This window comes from Callorhinchus milii, unplaced genomic scaffold (assembly GCF_018977255.1).
Source record: "Callorhinchus milii isolate IMCB2004 unplaced genomic scaffold, IMCB_Cmil_1.0 Scaffold4, whole genome shotgun sequence".
In the NCBI taxonomy this organism is placed as follows: domain Eukaryota; kingdom Metazoa; phylum Chordata; class Chondrichthyes; order Chimaeriformes; family Callorhinchidae; genus Callorhinchus; species Callorhinchus milii.
The window spans coordinates 7,329,331-7,350,569 of NW_024704745.1; the positions used below are offsets into that span (position 1 = coordinate 7,329,331).

At 48.0% G+C, this 21,239-nt stretch overlaps 1 protein-coding gene across 1 annotated transcript; it reads right to left on the bottom strand.

Annotated features, from left to right (window-relative positions):
- Positions 1–1,674: 1,674 nt before the first annotated feature.
- Positions 1,675–12,049, bottom strand: adamts1 (ADAM metallopeptidase with thrombospondin type 1 motif, 1). The gene is made up of 11 exons (XM_042334024.1): positions 11,891–12,049; positions 11,424–11,550; positions 11,254–11,360; positions 8,846–9,268; positions 8,279–8,411; positions 7,242–7,409; positions 5,406–5,692; positions 4,606–4,792; positions 3,784–3,962; positions 2,944–3,119; positions 1,675–2,632 (listed from the first exon to the last, which is right to left on the bottom strand). The coding sequence occupies exons 1-11, from the start codon at positions 12,047–12,049 to the stop codon at positions 1,891–1,893; spliced, it is 2,688 nt and encodes an 895-aa protein (XP_042189958.1). The 3' UTR covers positions 1,675–1,890.
- Between the last annotated feature and the right edge of the window lie 9,190 nt (positions 12,050–21,239).

Sequence of the window (21,239 nt, forward strand, 5' to 3'; positions counted from 1 at the left end):
CCTTCAGGTGGACATTAAAGATCCAATGGCATTATTCGAAAAGAGGAGTTTCTCTCTCCCGGTGTCCTGGCCAACAATTCCCCCAAATAAAATTGGCTGTTTGTGGGACGCTGCTGTGCGTAACCGCCAGCAGCATTTTGCCCACAAGATACAGTCAATCCATTTTACAATGTATCCTGTGAAGCACTTTTGAGAAGTCTCAACCATGATAAGGCACTGTATCGAGTGCAAGTATCATTATCTCTGTAAACATCATGGACAAACACAAGAAAATTGACAAACATTGATTCTTTTTATTATTATTATATTCCTAGTGACACAATATAATGTATAAATAGTTCTGATCTTGTTAAATGCTCTTTTCTCTCTTTTTAAAAAAGCGATAACTTAGAGATTATATTATACAAAGCTTTTACAAAAATAAATAGGTTTTAATTTGAATTTGTACAAAATAAAACACAGCAAGTCCTTCACAGAAGGATTTTAAATAGTCTCTCTTTGTTTTGTTTCATCTTTACTTATAAAAGTCCGTTTCTCTGGCCTCTCAAGTCTCCGCTTGTATATACATTCTTTATGGGATTCTGATTCTGCAGGTTGGAAAAATCGGTAGTTTTTTTTAATGTGTAGCAGCCTGTGTGTAACGTAGTTTAAGCTTTTTTCCACTCTCCGAAATCTATACAATCTCTGCCCTTCATCGTTGAGGTAGTTACAGACTGGGGCTAGTAATTTTGTTAGTTTAGCCTATAAGTCGAGACTCCACTCCCACCACCCCACACCCAACCCCACCCCAAATGAGAGGCCAGTGGGAATTTTTTTCCACCACCCCTCCTACTTTGAAGCAAAAATGTAACGAGATGGAATTCAAATTTAGCGTGCGGGGCGCTATATAAATGCAAGTTGTTGTTTTGTTGTGGTGAGTAGACAAACCACAACCAATTCCCTCAACTGGAGTCCACATGCTGTGCAGCAAGTGGAAGGAAGCATTGAATAGAGATCAGGAATGTGGAACGTTGGGAGGTTTTTCCTCTATTAACACAGGGTGGAGGTTGGGAGGAGAGGGTGCCCGAAGCCAACCTCTGTCCCAGCCAAGAGCAGCCAATTCTGGACAGATGGGGATTCGGACCCGCGATTTCCCCCGGTCAGTCTGCACGACTCGGCTGCCCTCACTGAACACCCCGACAAGCCACCGGAGAGGCCAAACACTGAATTGCTTCTTTGTGTATGTGTCTGTGTGTATTATATATAATAACCACTCGGGAGAGAATCATTGATGGAGATTATTTGAAAAGGTCCCTTGCTTTGGCTTCCTGGGATTTCCCCCTTCCTCCCGTCCTTCCCATCAATCAAGATCGCAGGACATTCCTTCGATGATGGTTGATAAAAAAAAGTGTCGCCACCCGACCTCCTTTCCCCAGAAAAAAAACCGTAAGGGGTTCTCCGTTCACTGCAATCTTCTGCTGCTGAGCGAATTGGTTGTAGATCACGAAGAAGGCTATTGAACTTATCTGGCACAGGGACTGAAGGGCCAGTTTCTAAGCAGTATCACTCTATGACCAGGGGGACATCAAAGATCCTTCTTTAATCCCTGTCCCCCTCCCCACCCTGCTTCACTGCTCCTTTACAATTTGGCACCAACTTGAAGGGGGGGGAAAAAAAAACATGCTGCAAGCTGACTCTTTGACCTTTATCGGGTGGGGGTGGGGAGAGAATTCCTTCACTCTTCAGTGCAAATTGGTATGTGTGTATAGTGGGGTGGTGTGGGGGAGGTGGGTGGGGGGAGAAGAAAGAGGGTTCCACTCTCCCTCTCAACATTAAATATAAAAACTTTTTAGAGAAATTTGTTCTTTGTTCCCAGACGCCCATCCGTCTGTCTGTCCATCCATCGGAAGCTCAACCACACACCCCAACGTTGCAGAAGTCAATCAGCCGCCGGGGTCTCTTGGCCTGGTTACAGCTGTCCTGTGGCAGGCTCTGCCCCCGGCCCCCCGCGCACTCCAGCTCCCGCCTGCGAAAGCCCCGGCCGCATGTCTTGGAGCAGGCTGACCACTCGCCCAGTGCCCAGCGTGGGCAAGGCGTCTCCGCACACTGCCTCGACCCGTCCGGCCTCAGCTCCTTGCGGCAGCCGGGGGCGGGTCGACCGTGAGGGTCTGCGCACACCACCGACCTCCTCTGCCAGCCCAGGCCGCAGGTCTTGGAACACTCGCCCCACTCGCCAATCACCCACTCAGAGGTCAACGTCTCCCTGATGGCGTTGAAGGACTCCTTTCTTCTGGGGCCGGTCTTGGTGCTGTGCTGGGATGGAGTCCTCTTGGCGAAGTAGGTGAACTTGATCCTTGGCCGCAAGGACTTGCCCACCGTCAGCACCTCCACCACCAGGGCCTCAGACAAAGCCCCGAAGCTGCGCACTCTCTCCAGCAGGACCGAGGAACCACTGTACCGCAACGTCGCTCCGTGGAACGAGACGTCCTGCTCCTGAGTGGACAAGGTGTAGCCGCCGTTCAGCAGGTAAGTGCCGTCGGTCTTCCTCAGAGCCAGATAGTTTCCATCGTGCCTTTCGCCCCGGGCACTGCGTTGCTTGATGTCGACATTTGTGGCTCCGGCTGGAATGGTCACCACCTCCTGGTACCCACGTCTGTCCCAGGAAAAATTGGGAAGGGGGTGGGGGAGAAGAAGAGAAAAACAAAACACAAGGTCAGGATGACGGTCAAGTGTCATCGTCCCCTGCTTCCCCGACAAATCGCGACCATCACCCATCAACATCAGCAAGCAGCGGACTTGCTCAGCGCTTCTCACACCCACCCAACCCCCTTGCCACCCAACTCCCAGTTGGGGTGCAAACCATTTGACTCTCCAGCAAGTTGGGACGTCCTCCCTACTTTAAAGGCCCTGTATAACATGCAATCTGTTCTTGCAAACAGTGAGCGGTAGTTGGGTTGGACTTACTTTGAGAGGAGGAAGGAGCCTGAGATCTTCTTGCAGGTCGAGCTGTTGCCCCCACACACCCCGCACTTGTCGAACTTCTTGTTTGAGCCGATGATCCGATCACACCCAGCCTTCACACACTGCCCCTGAACGCAGACCGAGGTGGACTCTGGGCTGCACAGGGTGCCATCAGCCACCTGTCAGGAGAGGAGGAGGGTGATTTTACTAGACGGCCTTCGCATCTGGCATTGTTACTGTTGTTAACCCCTCATCTGAACAACAGCCCCACCGACAATACTCTCTTCATCCCCCCCACTCAGCGCCACCATGATTCAATAATAATCCTTACACTTGATCACATTGTAGAGACTTCTCAAAGCACTTCACAGAATATATTGTAAAGTGAATTGACTGTATATTTTGTGGGTGAAACGCTGCAGCCAAATGCACACAGCCAGTTGTGGATTGAGTGACCAAAAATCTTAGGTTTTTTTTCTTTTGCTTTGGAGGGATTATAATCCCCAGAAAGCAGTCTGCCACTCGACTAAAAAACAGGTTGCAACTTGCTGCTGGAACAAGGAGTGTGGAGTAAGGAAACTTGCCTACTGTGTCGCCCTGCCCGGGAATCTTCATTGCAAGCTGAGGGCACTAACCACTACGTTACAGGTCAGGTGAATTCAACGGACGTTTCAGCCTGGAATGTGAGCTCCATGTCCCCAAACATCAGGCCTTGAACCCTACAACTTTCTGACCCAGAAGCAAGAAGCGGTACAGAGTCACCCAAGCTGGGGCGCTCTGGGCTCACACACTCAGAAGATGAACCAGGAAGAGACTGACCAGGGAGAGGCTGTGGAAACTTACCTTAGGCTGAAGCACAAAGTAGTAGCCCGTGCCTTTTGCTTGGCAGAAGAGCTTGCAGCGGTCTCTGGGAGAGACGCCAGTGTATTTGGGGACCCACTCCACAGCGGGCATGCCTCCGAAAGCAGGGGACTTGGAGAAGTCATTGTGCACCTCGCACTGCTCCTCACGGAATGTTTTGCCTGAGTCGAGAGAAAGAAAAGATGCATTGAAATGATCCATTAAACCATTACACTGGCCTCTCTTCAGGGCCTAAAGGGTTAAATTAGGTGGCCAGGTTGCATAAACTTGATCCCTTACCCTTCAGTTTAGAAGGTTGACGGGTGATCCATTTGAGGCGTTTAAAATAATAAAGGGATTTGATAGTGTAGATACAGAGAAACTAAATCAGGAAGCACTTTTTCACCCAAAGGGGAGTATAAATCTGGAACTTTCACCCCCCCCCCCCCCCGCCACAAGGCTGGATCAATTAAAATTTTTCAAGACTGAGGTGGATAGATTTTTGGTAAGGGGATCAAGGGATATGGAGCAATGGCAGGTAAAAGTAGTTGTGGTACAGATCAACCGTAATCTAATAGAATGGTGGAACAGGCTGGAGGGGCTGAATGGCCTGCTCCTGTTCCCATGGTCAGGGAGTCAGCGATTGGAGGACATAGATATAAGATACACAAGAAGAGCCAAAGGAGAGCCCAGGAGACCTTTTCTCACTCAGGAGAGTTGTTGGGATGTTGGTTTGAATTATTGGGAGGGGAGGGGGAGGGAGGAGAGAGGGAAGAACTTGGTCGAGGAGGGGGAACATAAGACAGGATAAATTCGGAGTCTTACCATTACTGTCAGGGCATTCTGCAGTGTTGCACGACTTGTACTGCACCCTCTTGCCTTCGCAGTACTTGCCGCCATTCTTGGGGACGGGACGATCGCAGTGTCGGAACGAGTACTGCACCCCGCCTCCGCACGTCCTCGAACACGTGCCCCACGGGCCCCACACCCCCCAGTTCCCGTTCACCGGCGTCTGGAAAAGAAGAGGGGGGAAAAAAAAATTGTTCGACGTCTCGTCCAAAACAACTGTATAGTTTGCCAGCAATGCTTTCAATCAATCAATCATTTCAATAAGGCATCCCCTCTCCCTTTGCCTCCTTCGTGGCGTGTCTCAGACCTTCCTCTTTGACCATGGCTTCAGCCACCCCTAACTCACCCCTACCCTCTGTCCCTCTCGATTCCAACACCCAGCTCAGTCAGGGGCAAACCCTCAACTGTCCAGCGCCTTGGGAATGTCCTTCCAACACGAAAAGGCGCTAAGCAAACGCAATTTGTCATTTGTTGAGGTTAATAATAATACTCCTCCTTGCATTTGATGTAGCGCTGTATGGCGTCATTGAGACATCTCAAAGCGCTTCACGGAATATACTGTAAAGGGGTTTGACTGCATAGGTTGTGGGCGAAACGCGTCAGCCAATTTCACACAAACCATCGTGGACTGAAAGATGGCAAAAAATTTGGGAGGGATTATCACCTCAGACGCTATAAATCCCGTGAAGCGTTAACATCCTAAAAGGAATTAAAAACATCCCCCCCCCTCCCCCACCCAATTAAAAGGACAGTGCGACACTGGCACAGACACTTACATTGTACTCCTTCATGCTGGTCTGGTTGACGCACTTGCCCTCCATGCACCACTTGCCCTGCCCGCAGGGGGTGCCGTCGGCCCAGGGAAAGTGTTTGGTCTGGCAGATCAGCATCCCGCCGGCATTCCCCGTGCACCACAGCAGCGAGCAGGTGTTGCTGGTGTCGGGGCAGAGCCGGGAGTCCTCGCCGAAGGTGATCTGGCACTGATGATCGGCGTCGTATGTGCTGCCCGGGAGCTCGTTGGCCAGCTGCAGAGGGCTCTGTGGTTTGTCCAGCAAACACTCACCTAAACACAAGTAATAACAATTGCATTTGATATAGTAGAGTCCTGTAGCGTAGTGGTTAGAGCACTCGCCTCGCGAGCGAAATGACCCGGGTTCGATTCCAAGGCGGAGGCTGAAACCTCAATCCCCACGCCTCTGTTTACCTATCAGCGAGTAGGAACCCGGTTGTTAGATCGATTGGCAGATCACTTTCCGGGGCTAATAATCCCTCCAACTAAAAAAAAATTTCAAATTTGGTCACTCAATCCACAACTGTTTGTGGGAATCTGCTGTGCGCAATTGGCTGCCAGGCTTTTTCCACAAAATACAGTCAATCCACTTTACAATACATTCCCAACGACTCAATAAGGCGCTATATCAAATTCAAGGATTAATATTGTAGTGTTTTATTGCATTGTTGAGACATCTTAAAGTGCTCTGCAGGGATTTACTGTAGAGTGCGGCGACTGACTATTTGTAGTGTGTCAGATAATTTTTAAAGTTTTTAACCATTTTAGAAAAAAAAGAAGAATCGTGATACGGCCTTTAAAGTCGAGAACTTCTCAAAAGCTTTTTGCAAGCTTTCTTTGAAGTGTAGTGACTGTGAAATCCTACGCTCTGGTTGGTTGACCTCAGCCAAGATAGCGTCAGTGGTGCAGGAAGGAGGGGGAATGAGCAGTGGAAGAGAGCTGGAAAAGAGGGAGTGTTGCATGCAGGAGAAGGTTACATGGATGGGGGTTGGGGGGGTTCGCTGTCGAGGACCTGAAAGGATTTTAAAAACTTGGATTCTGTACACGGGAGATGGGGTGAAGAGAGGAGTCAGTCAGGCTCGATTGCAGTGACTGTGTCAAAGGTCTTTCCTTGGACAATAAACAACTACATGAAGGTTGCGGAAAGCAACCGGGCGGGAGGAGGGGAAATAAAGTGTATCCCAAACATGCACAGTGTTAACCCCTCCAGAGTGCAGAAAGCTAGAGCAGTGGAGAATTATTTTTTGGTTAGCTTTTTTTTAATATAAATCACCTATAATTAATTAAAACGCATTCTTTCTGAAAAAAAATCTATAGAAAAGTAAGATCATTCATTACCCGAGTCCACACATATATATATATATTTTATAAAAAAAGAGAAAAAATAAACACCTCTCATTATTAAAGTTTACTTAAAATTCGCCCATCACTCATATAGCAAGTGGGCTGTCTCGGTCGGAAACAAAGAGGGAAGGGTTAAAATACTAACAGGATAATTAATAATCCTTGCATTTGATATAGTGCCTCATCATGTCATTGCGACGTCTCAAAGCGCTTCACAGAACATAGTGTAAAGTGGATTGACTGTGTATTTGTGGCGAAACTCAGCAGTCGTGGATTGAGTAGACCATGAGTTTGCAGAAACACTATTTATTTAGGGCCCATTTGTTTAAACTAACGCCCCGCCGGGAGGTTCTGCGTTGTATTCTGAACGGAGGTTGTCGCCCACTTGAAGAAAAAGCCGCCCACTTGGAAAAAAAAAACAAAACTTTTTGGGGGCCAGAGAGAAACGTCAAAGGTTTATTGGAGAAGAGATGCTTACCGTGCCCGTTATCCAGGAAGGAAGTCACCATGTAAGCGCTGCAGGCTGACCAGGGCTGGCTCCTGTCCAGGTTGGAAAGCGTTGACGCCATCAAATGGGAAATCCCTGTTTGCCCGACCGTTTGGAGACACTGCTTTGCGTCATCGTGAGGCATGTTGAACACGTGGCCTGGAGGTGGGGGCAGAGAGGAGGAGTCCTGTTTGAGTTACGAGGGTAGCGTCCGTCCGCTCGAATTGCTGGACGGTCTCCGAGCCGGAAACCCCTTCTCCCCCCCTCCCCCCCTCAGCAGAACTTGCTGCGCACCTGCCTCAATGCCGGCCACCTGCCAAACCGCACTGCCCCCCCTGGACTCCAGATGTGCGTCAGATGTACGAGCTGCACACCTGCCTGGCTCCGGAGGTCAAGACCTTGCGCCCGCAACTGGGGGCGGGGGTTAGACCTGGGCCATATATTCCCGCAGCTGCTTCCCACGCTTTCTCCTGATGCGCCCACGCCACCCCTCCGCCACCACCCACCCACCTCGTATACACACACGCACACACACGTGCGCGTCTCGATCCGAGCCCGACCCACACAGCACTGAATGACGGACACAGCTGAGCGCAAATAAAGAGAACTTTGCGGAGCAATAAAGAGTTAACTCTCGGCCAAGTGGTTGACAGCCGATTCAGAAAACCCTCCGTAACCGGATTCTTGCTCTCAGCAACTTCTACCAAGGAAGTAGCAGCGCATACATATATCTACACACACACACAGAGCAACAATTTGTAACAATAATAATAATAATGCCAGGGTTGTTGTTACTCTTATTATGTAGGCTAACTGGCGTGGGAGAAAGGCAGCGACTTTCATTCTATCCCACACACAGGGAGGAAACAAAAAAAGGAAAAGGATTTTAATTTGCTGTTTAAAAAAAAAGTCGTAACCACAATCCGTTGGGAGCTTTCGGCGTGCGATTAGGAAATGTGGGCTCGCGGGGAGGAAAGGTCGTCAGGATGGTGGGGGAGGGAAGGAGAGAGAGAGAGAAAAACACTTACCCAGTTCGTGAGCTGCAGTAAAAGACGCCTGAACCCCATCGTCCTCTATAATAGAGCAGCTTCGGCTGGGATCACAGACTGTCCCCACGTCAGCCATCCCCAGGGTATCACAAGTCTGGGCTCCACACAGATCCTGGAGACAAGGGGACCATTTAGCAGTTAAATACACAGTACACATCTCGCGTGCGAGAGAAAAAAAATAGCAGAGAGAGTGAGCAGGTTGTCTACTGTATTAACTCTGCCAAACTTTTACTTAAGAGCCCCTCTCTCTCTCTCGCTCTCTCGTACGTACATACGCACTCTCTCTCTCTCCCTTTCCCACCAGCTTCCAAAAAAAAAAATCACACATATCCTCAAAAGATGCTTTGTAGGAATTGTTGGCTGCAAGTTCGTCTGCGTGTTAACACAAGATACACAGTCAAGTCATATTATATATATATATATATATGTGGTGCTCTATAAAATGCAAGAATTATTATTATATTATCATATAATAGGTTTTTACATATCTATACATACACACTATATCTATATATATTTATTCTGCGCTATTGTACTGTTACTTACTTTCCTGGTGAACAGGATAGCTGTGTCGTAATGGTCAGGGTCCCTGTCGCTGGCGGGGTTGTGCTGCTTCTGCCAAGAGCAGAAGTCACGGAGGGTGAGGGCTGCGTTGCTGGTCACCTGGGGGCCCTTCTCGCCCTCGTAGATGACCAGGATCTTGACCACCACCAAGTTGATAGGGTTCTGGATGCTCGGGTGCTTGTAGAGCTTAGCGGCCACCGACATCAGGGTCAGCAGGTAGTGCTTGAGGTCGCTGCCGTGAAACTCGGCCATGCTCTGGTCGGCCACCAGCAGAGTCTCCACGTAGCGCGGCGAGGACACGAAGCGCTTGGCTCTGCGCTTCCGCTCCGTCGCCGACAACGACTCTCTGGGCTCGTGCGCGACATTGGGCTCCTGGGGACGCTCTGGAATGTCCTGGTCGCTCACCTGCAACGGAACGAGGGTGGGGGGGGGGGGGGGGGGGGGAGGAGGGTGGAAGAGAGCGAAACCCGGTTATTAATAAGGCGAGCAAGTGGCAAACGTATAAAGCGCTGACAACAAGCTCCCCCCCACACCCCACCCCCACTTCCTCCCTTTTCGGTTCATTGCAATGTGAAGTCAGGGCATGGGCTCGCAGGACTTGGGGCAGCTCTGCTAGCATTCGAGCCCCCCGCCCCCCCCACCGCCCCCCACCTTAACTGGGGTAAAAAAAATTCCACCGAGAACAGGCACCCGCCCACCCCCTTACATGGGCTAAATGCGCACTGAGCACCAGCCCACCCACCCCGCCCAACCTTACATGGGGGAACGTGCACAAGGGAGAGGTCTCTCTCCCCCATAGACGGGGAGAGGCGGGCAATAGAGAAAGAGAAACTTGAGTGACGCTAGTCTATGCAGCTGATGACTGTTAAGACTGTCACTCCCCTCTTCTCCCTCCCTGGAACTGACCCAACCTTCCTGTCCAGGAATTCACCGAGCCAAAAGAGAGACAGAAAGGGAAAGAGAGGAGAGAAAGGGGAAAAAGAAATCCTAACTGGGGATAGAAGAAGGGGGGTTTGCGAAGCACAGAATGAGAGGCTTTTAGATCATGCTATTTATCGTACTTTTTTTTGGGGGGGGGGGGGGGTAGGGGGGAAAGCAAAGGAGGATGGGTGGAAAGAGGTAAAGAAATAAAAAAAAAGGATATCTTGGGAAAAAAACGCAAGGGAACACGAAGGAAAAAGATTATCGAATTGTGGGGTTTGCAAGAAGGTTTTAAGAGTTTGCGATAAGTTTTTAATAACTTTTGGGAAAGGAAGGAAAGGGAAATACACACACACATATATATACACACACACACACACACACACACACACGAGAGTTTAAAGAATTTGCAAAGAATAAAATATATAGAGAGAGAAAAAGGCAAATACAAATATATACAGAGAGAACGCAAAATAAATTAAATAAAAATAACGTGGTCACTCAATGCACGACTGTTTGTGGGGACGCTGCTGTGCGCAATTGGCTGCCGTGTTTCACCCACGAAATCTACAGTCAATTCACTTTACAGTATATCCTGTGAAGCGCTTTGAGACGCCTCGAAGACGAGATAAGGAACTATATCAGACGCAAGGCTTATTGTTAAAATAGTGGTGGAGGGGTGTTTGCATGAAAGGTTTGCAGAGTTAGCAGCGGCTGCAGATGGGGAGTGAGTGAGTGAGTGAGTGAGTGAGTGAGGGAAAGGGAGGGAGTGAGAGTGAGAGGGAGGGAGAGTGAATGAGTGAGAGAGGGAGTGAGAGAGAGGGAGGGAGTGAGAGAGTGAGGAGAATGAATGAGAGGGACAGAGGGAGTGAATGAGTGAGGGACAGAGAGAGAGTGTGTGTGTGAGTGGGGGGTGAGCGTGTGAGTGGGGGGTGAGTGTGTGTGAGTGAGTGAGTGAGCGTGTGAGTGAGTGAATGAGTGAGTGAGCGTGTGAGTGGGGGGTGAGTGTGTGTGAGTGAGTGAGCGAGCGAGCGTGCGAGTGGGGGGTGAGCGAGTGTGTAAGGAGTGAGTGAGTGAAAGGAGTGAGTGTGTAAGGAGTGAGTGAGTGAAAGGAGTGAGTGTGTAAGGAGTGAGTGAGCGAGTGAGGAATGAGAATGAGCGAGTGAGGAGCGAGAGCGAGTGAGGAATGAGAGCGAGTGAGTGAGTCAGTGAGTGAGGAATGAGAGCGAGTGAGTGAGTCAGTGAGTGAGGAATGAGAGCGAGTGAGTGAGTCAGTGAGTGAGAGCGAGTGAGGAACGAGAGTGAGTGAGTGAGTGAGTGAGTGAGTGAGGAATGAGAGCGAGTGAGTGAGTCAGTGAGTGAGGAATGAGAGCGAGTGAGTGAGTCAGTGAGCGAGAGTGAGTGAGGAACGAGAGTGAGTGAGGAACGAGAGTGAGTGAGTGAGTGAGAGAGAGAGTGAGGGCACTTACCCCGCACTTGGTGCCGCCGGAGCTGCTCCGCCTCCTGCCGACCATGTGCAGCTGCGGCTCTGCCCTCCTCCTCTCCCTCTGCCTCTGCCCCGCGGGGCGGATGGCGTCCTCTTGGCCGCTCTGCCCCCTCTCCCCCTCCCTCTGCCTCTGCCCCGCGGGGCGGATGGCGTACTCTTGGCCGCCCACCACGAACGCCCCTCGGATGCCCCGACACAGGCTGACGGCGGCCAGAGAACCGGGCAGCGAGTCCACGGTGCCGGTGTAGAAGCAGCGGCGCAGCTCCTCCTCCTCTCCCCCCCCGGCCCCGGGCTCTCCCCCCCCGGCCCCGGGCTCTCCCCCCCCGGCCCCGGGCTCTCCCCCCCCGGCCCCGGGCTCTCCCCCCCCCCGGGCTCTCCTCCCCGGCCCCGGGCTCTCCCCCCCCGGCCCCGGCCTCTCCCCCCCCGGCCCGGCCCCGGCCCCGGCCCGGGGGCTCCCCAAGCGCTGGAGGGTGACCGCCGGCGCCACGAAGCTGCGGTCCGGCTCCAAACGCAGCACAAAGCGCCGCCCGAAGGCGCTTAGACTGTAGGCGACCGTCAGCAAAGCCTCCGCTGCCGCCTCCCGCCTCTCCTTCCCGCACAGTCTCAGCCTCCAGTCTGACCGGTGTCACCCACTCCCAGTCCCAGTCCCACTGGTCCCACCGGTCCCGGTCCCGGCGCCCCGGGGAGTGGCTCCCGGAGTCGCTCTCGGCCGCTTGTCCGGACACCGCGCACACCGCCGCCACCAACAGCAGCCACGGCCGCGCACTCCGGCTGTCCATGGCTTTTTTTTTCCCCTTCTTCTTCTTCTTCTTCTTTTTCTTCTCTTCTCTTCTCTTCTTCTTATCCTCCTCTTTTTTTTCTTCTTTTTCTCCTTCTTCTGCTGTTGCTGCTGTTGCTGCCGCTTTCCACCTTTCTTTTCTCTTCCTTTTTTTTTCTTTTTCTCTCTCTTCTTTTCTTCCTGTCTTTCTTTTCTCTCCTCCTTGCTTTCCCCTCTTTCCTTCTTTCTTCCTTTCCTCTCCTTCTTTCTTCCTTCCCTCTCTCTCTTTCTTACTTTCCTCTCTTTCTTTCTTACTTTCCTCTCTTTCTTTCTTCCTTTCCTCTCTTTCTTCCTTTCCTTTCCTCTTTCCTTCTTCCTCTCCTCTCTTTCTTCCTACTTTCCTCTCTTCCTTTCTCTCCTCGTTGTCGTTTTTATAATAATAATAATAATCCAAAATAAATTGCTCCCTTCCCCCCCCGTAAAGTATATATATATATATATAAAAAATATAATAACAATTAATTAACAATAAATCGCTTTGTGACTGGGAATTTTTTGGGGAGGGCCAATTTTTTTTTAAAAAAATGATAATATATATATTTTTTGCACACCCCCTCCTCCCAAAAAAAAACTTTTGCAACGAAAAAAAAGGAGGTCAACGAGAAAAAAAAAGGAGATTTCCTTTTTTTTTAAAAAAAGGGGTTATCTTCTCTTTTAATTTACAATTAAGAAACTCACAAATAAGAGGGAAATTCTGCCCCTCGACCCCCCCATCCACACACCCCCCACAGCTCAACTCGACTCGACTCCCCAACTCGACTCACTCCCAAATTTTGAAGGGATGAATTGGAAAAAGGAGGAGGGGGGGAAAAAAAAAGTGGTGGTGGAAAAAAAAATATCTCCCCAATAACTTTCCTGGCTCTTCTTTCTCTTTTTTTTTTTGGGTGGGGGTGGGGAAGAGAGAGAGAAAGAAAAGGAGAGAAGAAATGAAAGCAGGAGAAGGGGAGAAGGTGGAAAGGGGGTAAAGAAAAAGTTTTGATCCAAACTTTTCTTTTTTTTAAATAAAAAAAAAAGTTTTTTTTTGAGAGAGAGGGAAGGAAAGGAGGAGAGGAGGGGTGGGTGGGGGAGAAAAGTTTCTCTTCTGCCTCGATCGTCGCTTAAAAGAAAAAGAAAAAGAAAAAAAAAGGGTTTTTTTTGCAAAAAAAAATCCCACTAAGATCTCTCTCTCTCTCCTCTTTTTTTCTTCTTCTCTCTTCTCTCTCTCTCTCTCTCTGTCCGTCTTATCTCTCGTTGATTTGGCTTCTGGTTGCAAATGAATGGAGGCAAAGAAATCTCCTTTCACACCGACTTTCTTTTTGTTATATATATATATATTATATATCTATTAAAAAAAATTGCTTCAGATTTTTTTTTCTCTCTCTTTTCAAAAAAAACCCCTCTGCTCTGTGTCTGTCTGTGTCTCTGTGTCTCTCTCTCTGTCTCTCACTCACTCACTCACTGTATGTGTCTGTTCGGTGAGAAGCACTTTACTAAGTGTGTTACGGTCCGGGGGTTTGCTTCCTTATATATACAGCCCCGACTGTGAGTCTCAGGGAGTGAGTGAGTGGATCATTACCCCTGATCCCGGCCTCTCTCTCTCTCCCTCCCTCCCTCCCACTCCTACACACCCCCTCCCCAATCTACACAGCCTATCCCAGCTCTGAGCGTAAGTAACCCAGTCATCAGGCCAACTGGCTCCCAGCCCATCCCATCATCCATCAACTCAGCACACAGAACTCCTTGCCTTGCTCTCGGATATATATTTTTTTTGGGGGGGGGGGGGCAGAAGGGAAGATATTTCGAAATAGGTTAATTTTTTAAAAAAATATATATTTCCCCCTATTTCCTCCTCTCTCCCCAGTTTTTCTCTTTATCAGTTAACTGGTAACTCACAGGATTCATGTTAATTTGCATCCCCCCCCCACCACCACCACTCCCCCCCAACACACACACACACACACACACATATATATATATTAATCTTTCCAAATGTCGATGTGAAGTGTAAATTGGGAATAAACTACTAAAGGGAATCTGCTTTTTTTAAAAAAATACTGGATCTCCCGCTTTCTCTCGTTATTATTGATTGGATTTCACTTCAAACCAGTTGCTAAATTGCGCAATGAGTCTTATTTTGGGGGTCGGTGGTGGTCGTGTACTTTTTGAAATAAAGCTCAACATTTTTTTTGGGGGGGAATGAAACTTCCCTTTTTCTCGGATTTTAAAGTCGTTATCATTTGTTTCTCTTTCTCTCTCTCACATGCACACGCTCCTTTTTAAACCTTGGCTTTTCCTTGCAGTTTTTCTTTTTTTGGGGGGGTGGGGGGGGGAGGGGGGTAAAAATACGAGAGAGAAAAAAAAACACTTTTTGTATAAAATTCCCAACTTTTACAATTTTCAAAGAGTTTCAGCCAAAAATGCCCGGCGTGAAGTCATTTTTAAGGTGGAACCGTGTTATATGCGCACAGAAGGGGGCACAATACAGCTCTATGCACATCTTTTAACCCCCCCCCCAAAAAAAAAACTTTCAAAGTGTTAAAAGAAAAAGACATTTTAATAAGACTTTATGAATTTCATGCCAAGTTTGCATTGGCTTTCACGGTGCGCGATAACAACATTCAACTCGTTTTAAATATTTGATACAGTGTCAAGTTTTAAGGGGCGCATAAATCAACTGAAGGAGAGCAAAGCCCTTCACACATACATTGGGGCATAATTGTTTTATTTTGTTACGTTAAAACAGCTGGGTTCAGTTACTCTCTAACTGAGATTTATTAGCTTCGCTGGTGCCTTGTTTGTGGATTGAGACAAATCGCCACCTTAAGAGTGATCTGGCGCTTGTTAAAGCGTTGAGGTTCAAACGCTCAAACTCATCAAAATTTCACAGTAAGCACAAATGAAGTATTATGAGTGGGCCTTATGTGTTGTTTTCAAAAATAAACATGTACTTCTTTTGAGAGATAGAGAGAGAGAGAGAGAAAGAACCCTTGAGCAGTTTAACCCTTTTCCCCCCCAAAATGTCGATTATGGCCAATATTAAAGGTAACCCTTTAAAATGTCCAATTTCGCTAATCACTTCCCAAACAACAAAGATTTTACAAAGAATATACAACACAGAAACAGCCACTCAGCCCAACCACTCTCTGCCGGTGTTAGTTCCTTTTTTTCTCGGGCGGGGGTGGGGGGTGAGGGGGTGATGGGGGTGGGGGTGGGGGGGGGGCATAATTTGAATGAACGGTTAATTTTCATATCAATAAAATAGCCACTAAAATTGTATGTTTGAAGTGGAGGAAGTTGAGGGTAAGGGTTTCAGAAAGTGGTTGAGGGATAACTCGAAACATAAACGGGTATCCTAAAACACAACATAAAACTAGGAGGTGGGGGGGGGTGGGTGGGGGGGGGCAGAAAATCAATGCTAATTTCAAGAACATTATGATCTAAATATCCACGAGTCAGGCTTTTTTGTTACAGCGCAATGATATTTTGCACGCGCCGCATTTTACTGAACACAGATATGATGTTGGGTATCTTAAGAGTTAAGAGCGGAAGAAGTGGCACTGGTACAACGCTGCCAGCAGATGGCAGTCCTCAACCGCACATCCAGCTCAGTAATGCCTGGGTCCATGAACTCACAACATTTCCTGATATTTCCCCCCCACTTTTATTGCCATCTCTTATTTCCGCCCCCCCCCCCCCCCCCCCAGCACGCCCCCACTACCAGCTCCGAAGTCATGTAATGATGCTGAGGTAGAGTTACACAAGGTCCAGCCAGGCTCCCACCTTTGTACCTTTCCTAAGTGGTCAATCATTAGTGTGAGCCCAGGAAGTGAGGCTAATTGACTATAATAATAATAATAATAATAATCCTTGCATTTGATATAGCGCTTATCGTGTCTTCTCGACGTCTCAAAGCGCTTCACAGAATAGACTGTAAAGTGAATTGACTGTATATTTGTGGGCGAAATGCGGCAGCCAATTGCGCACAGCAGTGTCCCACAAACAGCCATGGATTGAAATGACCAATTTTTTTTTGAGGGATTATTACTATGTGTGTGTCTGTGTGTGTATGTGTGTGTTTGTGGACACAGAATAGGAACATTGAAATCTTCAGCACAGAAAAAGGCCATTCGGCCCATCCTGGCCCGCCTGTTTTTCGAACCTATCCTTTTTCTATTGTGAATCCAGCTTTTTCCTCGCTTACCTTAATGTTTTCACTGCTTAGTGCTTTTCTGGTTCCACTGATTCTGTTTGATCCAATCTCGATTGGGCCTGTGGTAATTCTTGCCACCCTTGATGTCCTTCCCGCACACATACATGTATGTGTGTTCGTGTTGTGTGTGTCCGTGTGTATATATACGTGTGTATATGTACATATGTGTATTTTGGTCTGTGGATTTATTTGTCTAACATGAACATATATATACGTGCGTGTGTGTGTGTATGTTTGTGCATGTATGTGCATGTGTGTGTGTGTGTGCGCATCTATGTGTGTGTGTATATGTTTCTGCATGTACGTGTGGGAGGATGTCAGACTGAGGGTTTGATCCTACTTCTCATCCAGCATCTAGTAACATACTTCATCCAATAAAAGGGACGAGGGGTGTGCAGGAGAAGGAGGGGAATGTCACTGGAGCGAGAAACCCTAGCTAAATTTAACAAGCTCCTGTTATCTGCTCTGCATCGCTGATCAAAATAGTGGCGCTATCTTAATACTGTAGCACCAAATGTAATAATAATAACAATCCTTGGGTGGGGGATGTGGAACAGTCCAGTACTTGCAAAGCAGAGGGAACGGACAAGTTGTTGAAGCTTTAATAGGTTGCAGAGGTAAGGTGGAGCAAGACCATGGAGGGCTTGAAAGATGAGGACAAGAATCTTAAACTCGATCCTCTGAGCCTAGGTAATGGGGAACCAGTGAAGCCGGGCAAGGATGGGGGGGGAGGGGGGCTCATGAAGCTTCGTGGGGAAAGAAGGAGCGAACATTGTGCAATTATTATAATATATGATCCTTGTTTATAGTCATTCTTAAGATGTGTCGATGGAACGAAAATCTTGATGCATATAGAACTTTGGTGCAGTTCACACATTTAGATATTTTGGGTGAGGGGGAGGGAGATACAGAGTGGGATTACACAGGGTGGCTTGTGTGGAGAAAAACACCAGCGCAGACTTGATGAGTTTCATATCTCTGATGGTAGCGCAGGCGGAATCAGGGTCACAGCGATGTGGAGGCAATCTTTTTTTTTGGGGTGGGGGGGGCGGTGGGGGGGGGGGGGTCAGCCGGGTGTCTGACACCCCATCACCATGCTGAAGATTATCCAAATCCAACTGAGAATTCCATGGAAATTCCAGAGGTGAATCAAATAGCTGTGCGCAAATTGGCTGCCGCAGTCACTACACTTTGCATCCCGGGAAAAGTCCTGTCGTACCATCGCATTGTCCTCAGCAGGTGGCGCCACGTTTGGGAACACATAGGTTAGGTTTTTCCCAAAGCAACACATCAGGCGCAATCTGCAAGAAGTGTCAGCCTGGCTCAGTCCGTCAATCAGTCAGTCGCGCAGAGAGACGAGCAGGTAATTCGTTTGAAATGAACCTGGACAAGGTATTCAGGAAGTCAAATGGAATTAGAGCTGCAGCTTTTTGAGTGTCCTATAGGTGGCAGTAAAAGATCAGATGATGTAACCAAAGCTCATGGACAGCTGCAACCACTGGATCTCGGATCCCTTTGGCCACCCGGGTATCAGGCACTCGCGCAAACCCATCGTAGTGTTTGATGAAAAAGAACCCTCTACGGCCTTGCTCCTCCCTACCTCTGCCACCGATTAAAACTTCACCAACCTGTCCCCAGCCTCCGTTCTGCAGGCACTGGCCTGCTTCGAGTCCCCCACCATAACCGTGACCGCTCCCACTGGCGGCAGTTGGACCTTTAGCTTTTCTGTCCCTAATCTCGGGAACTCCATCCGGGAGCCCCTCTGCCTTACCCTCTTCCTTGCCACCTTCAAGGCCCGTCTCAAGACCTTCCTTTTTGACTGTGCTTTCGGTTATCTTCCCTCCTCCATCCCCATTTACCTTCCATACCTCTCCGATCCCAATTCATGGCTCGGGTGCAAACCGCTTATTGTCCAGTGCCTTGGGATGTCCTCCTGACTTGAAAGATGCAATATAAATGCAATGTATTGTTGTTTTTAAGACTATCTGAACCAAATTACAGAGTGTGCCATATATGGATCTGAATTTCCATTTGTCTGGAATATGCTCTCTTCTCAGAGGGATGCACCCAGCTCACCTAATCTTAAAGAGTATTTAGGTATAGGTTGGCAAGAGCCAAAGACTTGGTGGACCCCAGAGGATGTGTTGCTGCAGATTAATCAACTAAAATCATGAACACTGGTAAGCTTTCTGCTACTTGTCCAGCTTGGACCACTCAACACATTAGGGCTTTTGCTTACAGGGTTAACAGGAGCTGAGTGAGAAGAATCCCTGCTCCCAGCGACTGGTCTGCCCTTCCAGGTCTTGCTGATGAGCTAGCCTGGGCTGTGCTGGCATCAGCAGTGCCCTGGAATACTGCGGACCCGTCTGGCTCAGGAACAAGACTGGAAACCATCACAGAGGGTGACTTGATTCTGATATTCAATTGCTAGGCAACTAACCTTGTAGACAGCTCAGTCCCAAGGAGACTCTGCTTACCTCTCCCCAAGGAGGACAGACCAAAGGTCTCATGCAGTTGTAATAATAAAATAATCCTTGCATTTGATACAGCGCGCATAACATCAAAACATTTGAAAACTCATCACTGGGAATTGCTGTCAAACAATCACTGATTAATTTGAATTTGTAGACAGACCCAGCAGCCAATTTGGATACAGCAAGATCCCACAAACAACCATGAAGTGAATGTCCAATTCATTTTGGAGGATAGTTGGCCAGGACATCAAGAGAAACTCTGTTCTCTTTTCCGATAATATCAGCCTGAACAGCATTGGTCTGCGGTTCAATGTCTCATCCACAGAACGGCACCTTGGACAATGCGATCCTTCTTTCAGCACTTCAATGCAGCATCAGCCTAGATTGTGAGCTCAAGTCCTGATGAGTGGCTTCATCCCTGACCGAGAGCCAAGACCTTCTGAAGCAGAAATATGGATCACTGGCCTTCTTCACACAAAGGGATGCGTAAGTGTGAGGGCATCGATATGGCACCTTATCACATCGTAGAGAAGCCTCAAACCACTTCACAGGATATAGTGTAAAGCGGATTGACTGTATTTTGTGGGCGAAATGCGCCAGCCAATTGCGCACAGCAGTGTCCCACAAACAGTCGTGGATAGAGTGGCCATATTTTTTCTTTTTCTTGGAGGGATTATTACCCCCAGAATAAGATCCGCCAACTGGGTTCGTATTTACTGCTAGGTGAACAGGAACGTGTGGAGTAAAGAAACTTGCTAAAGGTTCAGCCTCGCGCAGGAATCGAACCCGGATCCTCTCGCTTGCGAGACGAGCGCGCTAACCACTATGCTATGGGACTACACAAGGTTGGTCTTTAAAGGCTATTCAGCTTACATAGGAACATAGGAATTAGGAGCAGGAGTAGGCCCTTTGGCCCCTTGAGCCTGCCCCGCCATTCAATAAAATCATGGTTGATCTTCTAACCTAACTCCATCTGCCCACCTTATTCCCATATCCCTTAATCCCTCTACGTTTAGAAATCTATCAATCTCAGTCTTGAATATGTTCAAGGACTGAGCATCTACAGCTTTCTGGGGCAGAGAATTTCATAAATTCACTACCCTCTGAGTGAAGAAGTGTTTCCTCAACTCTGTTCGAAAAGGCTGACCCTTAATCTTAAGATTGTGACCCCTAGTTATAGATTCTCCTTCCAGGGGAAACAGTCTCACACTGTCTACTCTGTCAAGCCCCATAAGGATCTTATATGTTTCTATAAGATCACCCCTAATTCTTCTATATTCTAGAGAATATAGGCTTAGTTTACTCAACCTATCCTCATAGCCTTCCCAGTTGCTTGCTGAACCTACATACTAACTTTTTGTGACTGGTGTACAAGGACACCCAAATCCCTTTGAACACTAACACTATCTAGTCTCTCCCCCTCTAGAAAATAATCTGCTTTTCTGCTTTTGCTATCTAGGCGAATAACTTCACACTTCCCACATTATATTCCATCTGCCACCTTCTTGTCCACTCACCCAGCCTATCTATATCCCTTTGCAACCTTTTTGTGTCATCCTCAGAGCTTACTCTCCCACCAAGCTTAGTATCATCCGCAAATTTAAATATTTTAAGTTCTATGTCCTCTTCTAGATCATTGATATAGATTGTAAATAGTTGAGGCCCAAGCACTGATCCTTGTGGCACTCCACATCTTGCCAATCTGAGAAGGACCTGTTTATCCCTACTCTCTGTTTTCTTCCCGTTATCCACTCTTCGATCCATGCTAATATATTGCCTTTAATTCCATGGGCCCTAATCTTGTTTAGCAGCCTTTTACGTGGTACCTTGTCGAATGCCTTCTGAAAATCTAAATACACCACATCTACTGGTTTCCCCCTATCTAACCTGTTAGTTACATCCTCAAAGAACTCTAAAAGATTTGTTAAGCATGACTTCCCTTTTGTAAAGCCACGTTGACTCTGCCTAATCATGAGCCCGGCTACTGTACCTGTACCTGTACTTGATGCTCAATTGTTGCCAACAGAGTTGGTACAGCTGGTAACTGGCAGTTCTGTAGAATCCTACAGCATAGAAGTAGGCCGTTTGGCCCATCGTGTCTGTGCCGGTACTTTAAAAGAAATGTTCTTCTCCACTCTTATCCCCTTAGCCCCGCAAATTTTTCCTTTTTAAGTAACTATCTAATTCTCTTTTGAAAGCTATTATCGAATCTGCTTCCCCCACCCTTTCCATCAGTGCATTGTAGACCGTAACAACTCTCTTGGATAAAAAACATTCTCCACTTCACCTCTCTGACTCTTTTGCCAATTATAGGCGGACAGCAATATGGGGTCCCAAATCCCACTCAGTCCTGGCATGCAAGGTCGTTTTGCCTCGAATTCACAGTCCTAAATACTGTGGAGTCCTATAGTTTCACGTTTAGAGCACTCGCCTTGCAAGCGAAAGGACATGGGTTTGAAAGGTTGGGCAAGTTTCTTGCCACCACACGC

What these genes read in the sequence shown, in the direction of transcription:
- adamts1 (XM_042334024.1), bottom strand. Translation starts at nt 12,049, where the DNA reads ATGGACAGCCGGAGTGCGCGGCCGTGGCTGCTGTTGGTGGCGGCGGTG. An exon ending in CCGGCGGCACCAAGTGCGGG is followed by an intron (nt 9,269 to 11,253) that starts GTAAGTGCCCTC and finishes GTTCCGTTGCAG; the next exon opens with GTGAGCGACCAGGACATTCC. An exon ending in CCAGCATGAAGGAGTACAAT is followed by an intron (nt 4,793 to 5,405) that starts GTAAGTGTCTGT and finishes CTTCTTTTCCAG; the next exon opens with ACGCCGGTGAACGGGAACTG.